Source organism: Glycine soja, chromosome 1 (assembly GCF_004193775.1).
Source record: "Glycine soja cultivar W05 chromosome 1, ASM419377v2, whole genome shotgun sequence".
In the NCBI taxonomy this organism is placed as follows: Eukaryota; Viridiplantae; Streptophyta; class Magnoliopsida; order Fabales; family Fabaceae; genus Glycine; species Glycine soja.
Genome location: NC_041002.1, coordinates 33,073,942 through 33,090,542, shown reverse-complemented (window position 1 = coordinate 33,090,542; position 16,601 = coordinate 33,073,942). Strand labels below are relative to the sequence as shown.

The window sequence follows — 16,601 nt, the reverse complement described above, 5'->3', positions numbered from 1 at the left end:
TAAATAAAAATATTCATCTAAAAAATATGTTAAGTAAATTAAATAATAAAACAAAAATAATTATATTTAATAATATTATTTTTTAAAAAAAATTAAAAAAAATTATAAAATTTAATTTAATAAATAAATAATTTTAAAACCAATTAAAAAAATTATATAATATAATATTTATATTTTATAATAGTTTAAATTGAAAAAAATAAAAAGAAAAAATAAAATCTCAAATAATATATATTAAAAATTAAACTACAACAGTAGATGGAGAAAAAATAAAAGAAAGGAAATATGTATTTCCGAACAAAACCATGCTAAGGTCATAACAAATTTATTCCCGTGTCATAACATTTTGAATACTAAATTTTATATTAAGTATTTATTAACGAATTACACATCCTAAACATAAAATGTTGATCTCTCCGTAACACTGAAAATTTTCTTAAAGTAAAGAAAGTATCTATTCAAAAAACTTGGGAAGTTTTCTGACCTCAATCCGTCGTCGCGTCCTTCTTGTTCTCAGAACCAAAACCCGGTCTTCGTTTGAGTTTCTTTGGAGAATCCGTTTTCGATATTCGGAGTCTAGGGTTTGTGGATTCGACGGCGGCGGCGATGGCGCAGGCGGCGGGGCGGAGCAGGGTGGTGGGAGACTACGTGGTGGGGAAGCAAATCGGCGCGGGGTCGTTCTCCGTGGTGTGGCACGGGAGGCACAAGGTGCACGGCACCGAGGTGGCGATCAAGGAGATCGCCACGCTTCGCCTCAACAAGAAGTTGCAGGAGAGCCTCATGTCCGAGATTTTCATCTTGAAGCGGATTAACCACCCTAACATTATCTCTTTGCACGATATCATAAATCAGGTTAGGTTTCAATTTTATTTTGTTTTATTTGTTTTCGTTGTGGATTGCTTTTGTTTAGTTAGGACCTTTTAGTTTCATGGTAGCACCTTAGGGTATTTATTTCCGTAAGTTTCGATCCTTTAGGCAGATTATGAAGCCAATCCTAGGCTCAGTAGCTACTTGTCCCTCTCTGAGGATGTATTATTTGCCAATTGAATCATACTATTGGATTGGTGTGGATTGTTGAAGTTATAATCCTAGGTTTAGTCATACTTAAAGTTTCTTGTCTCTCTCTGAGGATGCGTTATGCGGGAATTGAACACAGGTCCTCTTCCGTTTTGTCAACTAAGTTATATCCGTTGGGTTGGTGTGGATTGTTGGAAGTTTTATTTGTTAGTGTAGTCTGATGATGTGGTTTGGTTGTTTAGTTTGTAAGTTATAACTTATAACGTGATCTAAGTTTACTGTGTGATTTGGTAAATTAGGAAAAGTTATTAGTGTGAGGATTATTATTTTTTTTTTGTGGGGTGCAGGAGTTTTTACACACACACACACATAATAGTTGTTTTAATTAAATTGTTTTCAGGGCATGACAATGGCTGACATATTATTAAAATATATGGGCTTATATATATATATATATATATATATATATATATTTATTTATATATATATATAGACTTCTTTACAATGAACTAGTGATGTTTTAGTTTTAGGAGCTTGAGGATGTGCGATGAGTTTGGTAATTTTGAAATTGGTGTTTTTGCTTTTCTATGTGGTTGGAACTAGAAAGATTTGAACAGTTTGTTTTTTAGTGGTGAGAATGTTGGCAATCTTCTGTTTGACCTGAGGAAGAGAAAAAATTCTTTGGAAAAAGTGCCTTGGTTCATGACAAAACCATGGTTGCAGCTGTGTGGGTTCTGTACTGTAGGATTTGAAGAAGAAAAAGATTTGACCATTATGGGGGTGTGTGTGTTAGATCTAAGTGATTATGTATGTTACTATTTATAAGAAACTATTTTGCTGTGGAGTGTAATTGCATCCCACTGGCATTTCGGTTCATTGCTTATCTCTATTTTGAGAAAAACAATATGCAAGTTCTTGCTATTAACGATGATGCAGTATTTTTCTGTCTAGTTGCATCGGGGGTGGGGGGGATTCGTGATTATAAAGCACTGTGTGGCTAAAGCTGGGTTTAGTGTAGGAATGAAGAGCATTGTATGGAAAACAAAGGAGTGATGGTGACCACTTGATTGTAAAATGACATTTGTTGTTTAAAATCTGTTAGTATGCTTCTGGATTTGTGCCGGCAAAATGGTAGCCTGCCTTAGGTAGATGATAAGTGGAGCATCATGGCATTGGATCTATCTAGGCTGGATTTATCTTGTGCTGATGGCAGACAAAATATGGTTGTCTCATAGGGTATGAATCATGGTTTAAGTATTAGGTTTGGCTTATTTTAGTCAAAACCAAAAATATGAGGTTTGAGTAAGAATTGTAGCCAGTAAAATTCTAAGAATAGATTGGTCCGGGTTAAATTATTATTTGTGGCAGGTGTGATGCCAAATGAAATACACATTCATTGGTGCATCAGAAAGTCCCTGCTTAGAAGTGTCATTCACTTTATGTAGGTTCCTGGGAAGATACATCTTGTGTTAGAGTACTGTAAAGGAGGAGATCTTTCCTTGTACATTCAACGCCATGGAAGGGTACCAGAGGCAACTGCAAAACATTTTATGCAGCAGTTGGGTATGTTTCAACTGTATACAGTTATGCTTTCTTTAAATGTTCTGGTATTAAATGACTACTCTGTGTTTCAGCTGCTGGTCTACAAGTTCTTCGGGACAATAACCTTATTCATCGAGACCTGAAACCACAGGTTTTTATTTTGATTCTATTCCTTACAACATAAATGCCTATCAATTGGTTTATGTCTCATTAGTTCAGAGTTCTAGCTGATCCCATTCCACATAAAACTTAATCTTTGTATGAAGATTGAAGGTTGCTTTGTTATTTTATCCAAGTATGGTAATCACTATCGTCCTTGAAACAGAACCTTCTTCTCTCCCGAAATGATGAGAAGTCAGTGCTGAAGATTGCTGACTTTGGATTTGCAAGGTAGCCTACTTATTTCTACTTCATTCATATCCGTATTCTTTAAAACCAGAAAATGATTAAGATCTCAATAAAAGCCTAATTTTTTCCAGAAGTATTACTCTTTATGTTTGTGGCTCACTATTTGACTTGAGATAATTAGTGAAAATATGCTTTTAAATGAGTTCAATGTGATCATAATAATACAAATAAATTTGGGTTTCAAGCCCCCATGAATTTCTAAGTCTTTGCACTGTGATCTGACAAATTACACCATGTTGCTTGCTTTGACATTCATATGTTCTTTATGCCTTCCAAATTTCTGGGTATTCTTTCAAGAAAAAGTTCTTCTCTCTATACTCCTTTCTGTAATCTAGCCATTAAAGCACATTTTTCTTCTCGGGCAGATCTTTGCAACCTAGGGGGCTTGCTGAAACCTTGTGTGGTTCACCACTCTACATGGCTCCAGAAATCATGCAACTACAGAAGTATGATGCGAAGGTGATTTTAATTTTATATCTTCAGAACACAAAAGCATTCATGATTAGTTTCCTTCCTATTTATCTCAAATTAAATATGCAGGCAGATCTCTGGAGTGTTGGTGCAATCTTATTTCAGCTTGTTACAGGAAGAACACCTTTCACTGGAAACAATCAAATACAGGTATAGAATTGATAATAGTGCCTCCTTTTTTTGTAGTCTTTTGAGTATTCTTTCAATGCTAACAAAGTAATTCTTTCTAACCAATAATCTATATTGTTTGGTGCTATAGTGTTGTCCTCCAATGGGCATGAGTCTTTTTGCCACCTTAATTAACTTAATGTAACTTGTAATCATGAACTCTGCAGTTACTACAAAATATTATGAAATCAACAGAATTGCAGTTTCCGTCTGATAGCCCAAGTCTGAGTTTTGAATGCAAAGATTTGTGTCAGAAAATGCTACGTCGGAATCCAGGTATGTTTTGATTTTAGAGCAAATTACATTTGCACTCCCTCAACTATGGACTTATTACGCGCACACCCCGTCCAATCATAATCCCTACACAAACCTCCCTCAGGTTTACATTCTCATTACACTCGCACCCCCTCTGTTAGAACAATGTTGGTTCTGTTAACCCAAGTGGTCACATGCAAGGCACATGGGTTATATAATGAACTTTTTGGACAGAATTGCCCTAATATCTTTCCCTGCATACATTAGACAAACTTCCCAGCTTAACAAATATTCCCCAACAAGCAACACTGTCCCTGCATATTCCATTTGCTTTCAACATCTAAAATACCAATTCATGTGGTATTTTCAATCAAGAACAAAAATGCCTCGTGACAGATGTTCAACTAATACTGAAACCACAAAAATTGGATAAGTTTCCCTGCATATTCCGCTCCTCATCTATGATCCTTTACATAGCAACCTCCCGCTCCAGACTTAGAAAATAACCAAGACGAGCCAACACACAAAGAAAGTCCTCTCAGATTCACATGAACAAAGCCCTATGTCCAGATGATCTAGCAATCTCCAAACAAAGCCCTTGTAGATTCACACTGCCGCATTTCGCAAACCCTAGTAGAGCAGATTTGGGGATTTCTAATTTGAGAGAGTTTACATGAAGGTCTTCAATTCAGGGTGGGGTCAAGTGTTAAGGGTAAATTGGACATTTCATTTATTTTATCACTGTCATTTATGGTGAAGGTTTAGGGGGTGTGGAAGAAATGTATTTGAAGGGAGGAGGTGAGCATGTAATAAGTCCATGGTTGAGAAGGTGCAAGTGTAATTTGCTCTTGATTTTTTTGAAGATTAAAATTTGAGACATAAATGAAGGGTGAATCTGTTGGTCAGTTTAAGATATTTAACAGTATCATTGGTAATTATTAAATCACTGTTACTTGTCTAATATGGTTCGTGATTTCCTTGGTATCATTTGTGACTAATTTCCTGGGAAACTAGCTCCAATAGAGAGGGTGGGGGAATGCATGTGTGTTTCAAACTTTCCTATGTAAAATTAGGTTTGCTTTGGTTAGCATCAGCATGACAGCTCCTTCACAAAATTGAGCTGACAAATCTGATTTTCCTTGGTGTTTCAGGCTTTTAGCTAACTGAAATCATCCTCCTGCTAACCAATAGCATACTAACAAGAATCAAGGGGTATTTTCATTTTGTTCTTTTTGCTAATGTAGATCAGACCACTTGATAGGTGAATGCTTATTTTAGCTTTCTGTGCAAGATTTAGATACATAACTACTTGATACAAGGGTCCTGTTGCAGAGGTTAGTTATTACAAATTGTTAGGAGTATAGGCAAGGCAACTTTCAAAGAGTCTTATGAATTAAGGAAGGGTTGCCCTACGTTCAAGGGGTAGTTAATTTGGGGATTGATAACAGACGATTAGTTGGAGCTTGATTTAGTGATGATTGATTGATAAAATATGCTTGTACTAATCTCTAGTTTATAATATAAAATATAAATTGAGGGAAATTTACATCTTGTGTTCCAACCTACAGCCCTTCATGCTCTACTTTTTCAACAGTTTTTTTGTGAGATAAACAAGGAAAAGGGGATGATATAAGTTCATAGGGTGCTTTTCATGATTTTCAGTACAACCCTACCTTATTCTGATACACTGTTCTGACTTCTGTATCTTTCTTTAACTTCAGTGGAACGTCTAACTTTTGAAGAATTCTTTAACCACCCTTTCCTTGCTCAGAAGCAAACAGAACGGGATGAGTCATTGAGGTAAAAACAAAGGCTCTTAGAATTTATGATTATTATGGTTTTTCAGTTTGCAAATATAAATAATGTGTAGTTTGCAGGAATAGAAGTTCTTCAAGGATGGATGGTGGGTTTTGTTCTACAGTGTCTGATTTGAGAAGAACCGAGGAAAATTATCAAGAAGATTGTTTGCCTTTCATGTTAGATGACGACTCTAGTGGCCCCGAGGGGAGTTCATCCTTTTCAAGGAAGAAGTCCTCAATGAAGTCGACCTATGGATTTGATCTAAATGCTAAACTAGATAAAGCAGAGTCATCATCTCCTATTTCAGGATTTGGTAGTATGACACAAAGATCTGAAAACACTACTAAAAGATTGGACAACCATACAATTTCAAGAAATCTCACTGATCCTCTAGAATCTCCAGAGCAGCTTTTCGCAAGTCCTTATCCAAAAGGTAATGCGATACTAAAATTTCTATCTTCCTTTTCTGTTTTTATGGTTTGATTAAGCACATATTTTTTTCTGAATAATGTATAATACTGCTTATTTATGTGGAATATGTTGCAGTTATGGATTCGCTGGAGAATATTGATCAAGAATATGTTCTGGTGTCTGGCCCCACTATAGATGTTTCATCTTTGTCAGTGGGTGCTTCAAGGCCCATCCATACCCCAAGTCGGTCAGGTAGTTTACCCCAAGAGTCTTCTAGTACAATCACAAGACTAAGTGCTCCAATGCCAATAGTTGGTGTACCTACCAATAGTGTATGCCAAATTGGAAGTTCAGGAAGTCAGGACTCTGCTCCTGGGACATCACTTGGATCAATGGATACAGGTGATGAACAACCATCTGCTCACTGCATGACAAGGGTGAAATCATTGCAACAGTGTGCATCTTCCATCACAGAATTAGTTAATGAAAAGGTAAATGCTGCTAAAAGTTTGCTTTCTACCATGTCTTAAAGTGACTGTAATTTTGCTCACTACATGTGCATGTATGGGAAAATCATGAACTAATTTTTCATTCTTTGTCTGTTGTGGAGCCTATGAAATAATCTTTTAAACTAATCAGAATCAAGACATTGCTTGTAGTGTGAGTGATACAATATGTTTCATATAATGGATACATGCATTCTATTTAAACAATAGGTTAGCTAGGTGTTTTTGTTTGGCTTTTACATATAATAGAATTAATCAACAGGATAGGGCTTATTTAATGTTAACAAGTTAATACAGGATACTGGTCTTAAATTACTGTGGAAAGCTGCGGATGTGAGATAATGCCTAAAGCCTAATGCAACTTTTGGTCACCCCCTCCTTGCCCATTGCACTAGAAACATGCTGGCATTGTTATTACTTATACGATAATAAAAAAACAGTATAGCAATTAGTTGTTCCTTCAGTATGCATTATGAGGATCTTTCCCTTTGGTGGGAAATGAAAATGATTGAAACCTGTTTCCTTTTCATTGACCCTTGGTATGTCTTGTGCTGCTGCCTTTGGCATTATGTAAAGTGGTTATAGTGTCTGAATGCTATGTTTTTATTTGTGTGGTGATAATATATTAATGATACTCACCCTGTTGATTGCTCCATGTCTGTCTCTTCTCTTAAAAAAATGTAAAAGATGGAGGCAGGAAAGCATCTAGAAGCATTTTCTATTCAGCTTGTAATTCTTGCAATCTGGAAGCAAGCACTTCACATATGCCATACACAAGCTGCCTCAGCCATGGAAGGAAGTCCAAATCAAGAAACTTCAAGATATAGAAGGAGCACCAGTAGGAAGCATGGTAGTCCTGATTCTGAAGAATGCCTTGATGGAAACACCCTAGGGCCAAAGGATATATTATCTCAAATTGAAAGTGAATTTTTGAGGGAATTTGAGCATGCTGAAGAACTTGCCAAGACCATTGAGCCTGGTATGGCTTCTTTTATTTTAATTTATGAGCTGAATGGATAATTAAGTTGTCTTTTTTTTTTTTAAATAAGCTATCTTCTGCACTGATGCTCATAAGATAGAAGTTTCAATTCTCAGATAAAATATGTCCGCATTTCCATGCTTCTTATGTAAAAGAGTTTTCTATGTTTAAACATTTAGATTTTATGAGCTGATGTGGTGTCAACTAAATTGGATGTGATGTTGTTGAGAGTCATTATTGGAGATGATGAAGAAAGAAAATTGTTGTTAGCTATGGATAATGATAGATTTATTCCAGCAAATATTTGCAAATTTTTCAAACTTGAGAATCTCATGAACTCGTAAAGCTTCCATAAACATGACTTGTAGATTCAACTTATAATGAGGCATTTACTTGCACTTTTGTTTTCTATTTTCATTTTCTGTTTTTACTTTTTAATTACCAAACTGCCACCTTGTTTTCAATTTGTTTCCTGTTTTCAAAGATTTGTACAGGAAAAAGAAAAAAACGAAAACCCAAAAAAAATGTTTTCAATGTTTCATGTACAAATCTTAGAAAGCAAGAAACGGATTGAAAGTAGGTGGTGCTTAGTTTGAGTTTTTTTTTGTTTTCATTTTCTAAGAAAACAAAAAATAAGTGAAAATATGTTTGCTTAAAATTTAGAAAACATTTTCTCTGAAAATATTTTTAAAAACAAACCCAAAACTGAAAATAACAAATCAACGTTTTCAGCCTTTTCTGATGAAGTGAAAATGCAGTGGTACCTTAGAGTACTTTCTTCTAATACATGTTCTCTAGATCTTGAAAATTTGAAAATGGAAGTTATTTTCAGAAAATGAAAACAGAAAACAGACACTCAAACCAAGTGCCACCTAAGGTGGCAATTTTGTAATTAAAAAGTGAAAAAAAAAATGAAAACAGGAAGCAAAAGTGAAAGTAAACGCCCCCTAAACTCTTCAAGAGTTTTACCTAATATAAAAATGTTTAAAAAACTGGTAATATTCAAAGCTTCAAACATAGAGGTAAAAACCTATCACAGGTCATGGTAGAGACACAAAAAAAAAGGATGTGTGTTATTAAAATGACATTTGATTTGGTTCCAAAACTCTAGTAAAAAGGATGTGTTATTAAAATGTCACAGGCTATAGTTATATTAGGTTTTGTGACATGATATATTAGATGGATATTATGGTGTTCATCTAGAAAGTAGTGCATATCAAAGCACAAGAGCTTAGTTCTTGTTTGTGCAAAGCCCCCTATTTTATATATCCTTTCTCCTTCACAATGGGCTTTACAATATTGGATTCTTGCGTTGTTGGGTTCACACTTCACAGATGTTGTCACAATAGAAAGCAACAACTTGACAATGCTTAAGTTTGAAAGCAACAAAACTCATGCTATTATTAAGCTTTGATTAGTTTGCAGAAAACATACAACAGTGATGATTTGATCAATTTGTGTTATTGATTTGATCCCTAGATAAATGTTACAATTATTATTTATGTTGCCTTTAGAGAGTGTGGGTAGCATATAAGACTGTTGTCGTAGATCAATTCGGAGTACAAAGTTAGATTTGATTTGAAACTCGACTTCTTCACTCAAGAATTATGCAAGGTTGCATGAATTAACTGAGTCTTCCGGAGTTTATTCAGAAATGATTTGACGAGTTAACTCAATTTCTCTACTTACGATCATAAACTCATAATATGTTGACTCGAATTTTAACAACAGTGACTATTTGGAGTCTATGGCCTTGTTACAATATGTGTATGAGATAGTAATAACTAATAAATGAACATTTCTCCTTTCTCTCTCTGTGCGTGTGTGTGAGAGAGATTCTAGTTTCATTCCATAATATATGAAATATATAACAATAGAGACTGTTTCTATCCTGATTGCAGGAAACACAGAGATGCCAGATGCAATGGAGACAATATTTCAATCCGCCCTTGCTTTTGGAAGACATGGGGGTGTCAGTATTTCTTTCTGTTTCTCATTTCATCCATCTTGAAAATACAAAATTGAAAATACCATCTTGAAAATACAATTTTAAACATCTATGTACCTAAATAAAAAGAAAGGATGCCACATCATTGATTATACAAAATTATGGTTATCTTCAACATTTTATGGATGGTAAAATTGAACAAACATGGGGATTTAATTGGTGATCCAAGCTGAAGTTGTGTGTTCTCGTTGTCGGCAGGTAGAAGAGCTCATGGGTGAAATGGAAAGTGCAGCTGCATTGTATTCAAAAGCTGTCCGTCTGTTAGTTTTCCTTCTAGTGGAAGGACCATCCCTGATTCTTAATCCTCCATTTTCACTGACAAACTCGGACCGTTACAGGCTTCGGAATTACATTGATATTCTTAATAACAGGCAAGGTTATTCAAGGTCCCAACGAATGACACTACTGAAATGTGAAGACTGTCAAGGTATCCTTAAGGAAAAGTTTTAGCAATGGTTATTTATCTCCCATTTCACACAACAAATTATTTATTTGTACAGTTATTCTTTTAGGGAGGGGAAATTGGGGATGCTGATGGGAGTAAACCAGCACAAGATAGGTTGTAAAGTTCAACATATCTGTGATTAGAATGATGGTCAAATGTGCATTTGATTATGTATGCTGTCAGTTGTCTCGTGAATTCTGTGATGTGTTTGAAATTTGAATTTGCTTTTTTTTTTTTTCTTATTAAAACATTAGAATATTAAAATAATAAGCATATAATAGCACTAGTTAAAATTTGATCGATGACTTTAATTTGGTTGCATTGGCATTTAAAGAGAAAGTTCCATGTGACCTTAGTTAATGAAGTATTATGCATGATCGATTAAATTCATGATGCAAAGCTTCTCATTATCATGAATTGTCCATTAGCCGCTAAGGTGGAGAGATGTACAAGGGCTCCAGTCGTTCATGATAATATCATTGGCTAACACTAGAAGTTGATTTCATTACTGGTCAAAGCAATGTAAACGACTTTTACTTTAATGGAAGATTGAACATTATTACAAATTATTAAATTTTGTCGCTACTAGCTCACTTTAGACTTTAGAGGGTTGAGAAATGATTTTCTGAAAAAGAAAAAGAAAATTGAGGGGTCCAAGTAAAGTGGAAGGTCACCTTTTGGTGGATGGAAATGGGAAAATGCAGTAACTAGGAAGTGATCCTAGGTCGTTTCCCAACGAGCAGTGACAAGCCAAATGTTCATAATATACTTGCAGTAACAGTAACGATGGGGGGGGGGGGGTTGGTTGTTTGGTAATTAAAGAGCAGACAAATAAAATGGAATACGAAACTACTAATATTAAAAACGGGTTGTTTCCTCTGATTCAGAAGCCACTCTCTTATCCTGGGTTATGGAGAATTCGTCCCTAACAGTCAACCACTTAATCCAACCCTATTTCAATTTACTAAGCGAAAATCAACTTAGGGTTTTCAATACGTGATTAGGCACCACATACACCAGTTAGCCCTTCGTCCATTAAGCATGAACGCAAGTTAGGCTCAAAGGCAATTAATCGAACACGAAGCGTGCACTGATTAATATTCACGAAATTGGGATAACTGGTGAAGGGAAAACTGCCAGGAAACCACATTACAAACGAAACCTCAAAGAGAGTTGGGCTTCGTCCTCAAAAGGAAACAACACCAGAAAATCTAGTCTTTCATGGATTCAAACAGAAAACGCAAATGAAACATGAAGCAGAAACGTAAATGAACAAGAACGTAAATGAACATAAATGTAAATGAACAGAAACGTAAATGAAAGTAGAAGAAGAAGCAAGAATGAACTCGTAATTAGAGGCAGAAAACGTAAAATTGCATTACGAACTCAGAAACGTCAAAACAGAAAAACGAAAACCCTAAAACAAAGCTCTGAATAATGAATAGCATAACAGAATAGAATGCCCTGCACGAATCCCAAGGCAGCTATTTAAAAAGAGTCACTCAAAGTCACTGGGCCCTATTTCAATACTCTGGCCCAAAACGAAATAAACACTGAACAACATAAAATAAAATTGCGAAATTTCCTAATTAGAAATTAACTAAGGTAAGCGCTGCTTTATTTGCCCTCTTCAAGTCCACAACCAAAATCCGGATTAAGCCCAATGTTTCATTAATTCCTGAAATTAGATTAAAAACATCAAATTAGCTAAATGAGCCCAAATAATAAAACTGCCTAATTAATTGACAATTAAGACCAATCAATAATTAAAATGGTGCAAAAAGGGTTTAGAAAATAGAAGAAAATGATGGCACATCAAAACCCCCCATACTTAGCCTTTTGCACTCCTGGGCAAAATGAAACAAAGAACAAAATCCAAGGATATGAAAGGGAGACAAACAAAAACATTCACATATTTCTCAATGAACATCAAGGAATGAAAGGAATGGGTAACATCTAACATAAGGAGATCCAAAAAGTCAAGACATTCATGAAAATCATCCAAGCAACCCAATCATGGCAAAATAGTTAATCAGCTCAAGAATGAAAAGTGATAAAGCCTCACAAGATATACACTCTATCTCTCAAGTGTCTAGGCTACTATTTACCCTCAAAGCACCCATGAAAGCAAACACCACATAAACTTGGCAAGATTCTAAAATTGACAATCAACCCATAAACACGAGCACATGAGGATCAAAAGGTCTTTTAAGGTTGTAATGGGGCCAAGGACAAGGTATGGAGAAATATGGAATAAGTGGCTAAATCCCAAAGGAATAGAGGAGCAAAGGGGAATAAGTGCATATTAAGAAGAAGAAAAAAAAAAGAAGTAAAGATAAAAATTAAACATGAAGAGTAGAACCAAGAGTTTCATCATTCTTATGCCATTTAAGATCTTATTCACTCAACTTTATTGCTTTTCTTTTTTTTTTTTTTTTTTTTTTTACTCTTTAGCCTTTGAGAAATAACATTTCATTCAGCATGTCCAACATTTAACCAATATACAATGTACATCAAGTATGGCCCAAAATACATCATGAAGCATAGCCAACAAAACAAGTTGTCCAATGAAACAAAAACCCCCCACACTTATTCCCAAAACAATTCCAAAGCTCCAAAATTCCTTAAGGATATGGTAATATCATGGTTTTTCACTTAAGGCTTGTAGTGAGCTTCAAAACAAGGAAAGGGAAACAAGGCTCAAAAGGGCTATCAAAGGAATTAATTCAAGGTAAGTCCATTTGGCTAGAAGCTTATAAGAACAAAATTGCCTTAATCATTTCCAAATATGCATGTGAATTAGGACGCATCAACAAGAATCAAGCCAAGGCTATTGTGCAAGCAATCAATGGGGCAAAACACACCAAATGATTATAATGATGGATGGCTCAAATTCTCACAAAGGTAAAATCATCACTTTCAAATTGAGCTTTCAAAACTATCATGACATGTAGAGAAGAATCAAGGATTTCAAGTCACAAAATGTCAAGAACTTTTATTTTCAAAACAATTACCCATTTCTTGAACATATCCTATAATTCAAAGAAAAACATGCAAAGTTGTACGTGCACACGAAATTGACCCAAAATATTAAACTGAAAATCCGATGAAACTAACAACATTAACAAATTAACAGAACTAACAAATTAACAAAACCAACAAAACTAGCAAAACCAAAGAACACTCCCCCCCCCCCCCCCCATACTTAAACAACACATTGTCCTCAATGTAGCACAATTAAAAGATTAAAAAAAAAATTAAATCATCAAAGAGAATCGGACAAGTGTAATAAAAGCAAAGAAGGAGATAGGAAAAGAAAAACTCCCTGAGTCATGGTGGAGGAAGAGTAGGGTGGAGTAAGGAAGTCTCTTCCACCACTACGTCCACTAAAGAAGGGTTCGTGAGGAATGGCTTAAGTCGATGTCCATTGACCTTGAAGCTCTTGTTTGTGGAGTCGCTTTTGATCTCAACTGTACCATAAGGAAAAACATTAGTAACAACAAAAGGACCAATCCACTTAGACCTCAACTTACCACTCATGAGTCCAAGTCTAGAATTATACAATAACACTTTTTGCCCAACCACGAAGTCTTTTTTAACTATCATGCTATCATGGAACTTCTTGGTCTTTTCTTTGTAGAACTTGGCATTCTCGTAGGCTTCTAGGCGGATTTCATCTAACTCACTCAGTTGCAACTTCCTTTCCTCGCCAGCTTGATCCATAGAGAAGTTGCAAGTCTTCACTGCCCAGTATGCTTTGTGCTCAATTTCCACTGGAAGATGACATGCCTTTCCAACCCGATAAGGAGACATTCCTATGGGTGCTTTGTAGGCAGTCCGATGTGCCCAGAGAGCATCATCAAGCCTGATACTCCAATCTTTCCTGCTTGGCTGCACAATCTTCTCTAGAATTCTCTTGATTTCCCTGTTAGAAATTTCTGCCTGTCCATTAGTCTGGGGGTGGTATGGTGTGGATACCCTTTGTACCACCCCGTACTTTTTAAGCAGGGCATGCATTGTCCTGTTGCAAAAATGGGTTCCTTGATCACTAACAATTGCTTTAGGTACTCCAAACCTGCAAAACAGATTAGACCTGACAAAGTCTGCGACAACTTTAGCATCATTAGTTCTAGTGGGCTTGGCTTCCACCCATTTTGAAACATAATCAACTGCAAGGAGAATATAAACATAACCAAAAGAGATAGGAAAAGGACCCATGAAATCTATACCCCAGACATCAAACACCTCACAGAATAGCATAGGTTGCTGAGGCATTTGTTGTCGCCATGTAAGTGTATTTCCTGCTCTGTGACACTGCTCACAAGTGTTGCAGATCTACCACGCATCTTTAAAGATGGTGGGCCAATAAAAACCACAATCAAGCACTTTGCGAGCTATCCTTTGAACACCCAGATGACCTCCTGGTGCGGAAGAATGACAGAACTGCAAGACTGAGTCAGTCTCATGATCTGGAATGCACTGTCTAATGACCTGATCACTGCACAATTTCCACAAGTAGGGGTCATCCCAAATAAAATGCTTAGCATCACTTTTAATCTTATCTTTTTGGGCCTTAGATGCTAAGGGAGGAAAAACAGAGGCAACTAAATAATTGACAATGTTAGCAAACCAGGGAGTAGAAAGAGAGTCAGAAATACTATACAATATATACAAATGATCATCCGGGAAATCATCCCGAATAGGTGAATCTGCATCAGAGACACGTTCGATCCGGCTCAAATGATCAGCAACTAGATTTTGTGCTCCGCTCCTATCACGGATCTCCAAGTCAAACTATTGGAGCCAGAGCATCCATCGGATCAACCTAGGCTTAGAATCAGCCTTCTTCAACAAGTACTTTAGAACTGCATGGTCAGTATAAACAATAATGCGAGTACCAAGCAAATAAGATCGAAATTTTTCAAGAGCAAAAACTATGGCTAGAAGATCTTTCTCAGTAGTAGTATAATTTGCTTGGACAGCATCTAAAGTCTTAGAAGCATAATATATCACCCTGGACAATTTATCAATTTTCTGAGCAAGGACAGCCCCCAATGCATAATTTGATGCATCACACATAAGCTCAAAAGGGGCTGTCCAATCGGGTGCCTGGATGATGGGGGTGGTAGTCAACGCTCTTTTGAGGCAATCAAAAGCCGCTTTGCATCTGTCATTAAAGTCAAACTCCACCTCCTTTTGCAACAAGTTGGACAGTGGAAGGGCTACTTTGCTAAAATCCCTTATAAAACGCCTGTAGAATCCTGCATGACCAAGAAAAGATCGCACCTCTTGCACACAAGAGGGGTAAGGCAATTGTGAAATAACAGAAATTTTTGCAGGATCTACTTCAATGCCCTTATTGGAAATAATGTGACCTAAAACTATACCTTGCTCAACCATAAAATGACATTTTTCAAAATTTAGAACAAGGTTAGTTTCAATGCATCTATTCAAAACTTTTTCCAAACTATTCAAACAACCATCAAAAGAGGATCCATATACAGTGAAATCATCCATAAACACCTCTATGCAATTTTCTAAAAAATCACTGAAAATACTAATCATGCACCGCTGGAAGGTACCAGGGGCATTGCACAGGCCAAAAGGCATCCTCCTATAAGCAAAAGTGCCGAAGGGGCAGGTGAATGTGGTCTTTTCCTGATCCTCAGGAGCAATAGTAATTTGCATATAACCAGAAAAACTATCAAGGAAACAGTAGTGGGATTTACCTGCCAGGCGTTCAAGCATCTGGTCAATGAATGGCAGGGGAAAATGGTCCTTTTTGGTAACCTGGTTCAGCCTCCTATAGTCAATGCAGACTCTCCAACTGTTCTGCACCCGAGTAGGAATCAGCTCCTCCTTCTCATTTCTGATCACTGTGAGGCCAGTCTTTTTCGGGACTACCTGGACGGGACTCACCCATTGGCTGTCGGAGATAGGATAAATGATTCCAGCTTGCAAAAGCTTGGTTATCTCCTTCTTCACAACATCAAGAATCACCGGGTTGAGTCTTCTCTGTGGTTGTCTTACTGGTTTAGCTCTATCTTCTAAATTTATTCGATGCATACATGTGGATGGGCTAATACCAGGAATGTCCGCCAGGGTCCAGCCTATAGCCTTCTTATGCTTCTTGAGAACTGACAACAACTTCTCCTCTTGCTCATCAGCAAGGGAGGCAGATATAATCACTGGAAAACTCTTGCTATCATCCAAGTAAGCGTATTTTAAATTTGATGGCAGAGGCTTCAATTCTGGTGTGGTCGGCTGGACAGTGGTAGAAGGAGATGGTTTCTCAGCCTTTACCTCATAAAGAAAGTCAGAGGTATGTGTACTTCCTGAAACATGGTTAGTCCTATCTGACTCTATAAAATCAATCTCAAGAGGTAAAACACCACCACCAGGCATGCAATCAATATCACTCTCAGATTCACTCTGAGCATCAAATTCAGACATATGATCAAGTACAATTTCAGACTCAATGCATGAAGAGTGAGAGGCATGCAGATTAGAATAAAGATCAGTCATGTATTCATCAACAACATGGTCAATTATTTCAGCACGAAATACAGAAAGATCTTCAGATGGGTATTT

At 36.4% G+C, this 16,601-nt stretch overlaps 1 protein-coding gene across 1 annotated transcript; it reads left to right on the top strand.

Moving 5' to 3' along the window:
• The first annotated feature begins 390 nt into the window (after nucleotides 1-390).
• Nucleotides 391-10,242, top strand: LOC114414872 (serine/threonine-protein kinase ATG1c-like). The gene is made up of 13 exons (XM_028379314.1): nucleotides 391-852; nucleotides 2,463-2,580; nucleotides 2,652-2,710; nucleotides 2,885-2,949; nucleotides 3,333-3,426; nucleotides 3,508-3,588; nucleotides 3,774-3,882; nucleotides 5,583-5,661; nucleotides 5,739-6,094; nucleotides 6,208-6,563; nucleotides 7,266-7,557; nucleotides 9,459-9,529; nucleotides 9,764-10,242. The coding sequence occupies exons 1-13, from the start codon at nucleotides 607-609 to the stop codon at nucleotides 10,013-10,015; spliced, it is 2,178 nt and encodes a 725-aa protein (XP_028235115.1). The 5' UTR covers nucleotides 391-606; the 3' UTR covers nucleotides 10,016-10,242.
• The last annotated feature ends 6,359 nt before the right edge of the window (nucleotides 10,243-16,601 follow it).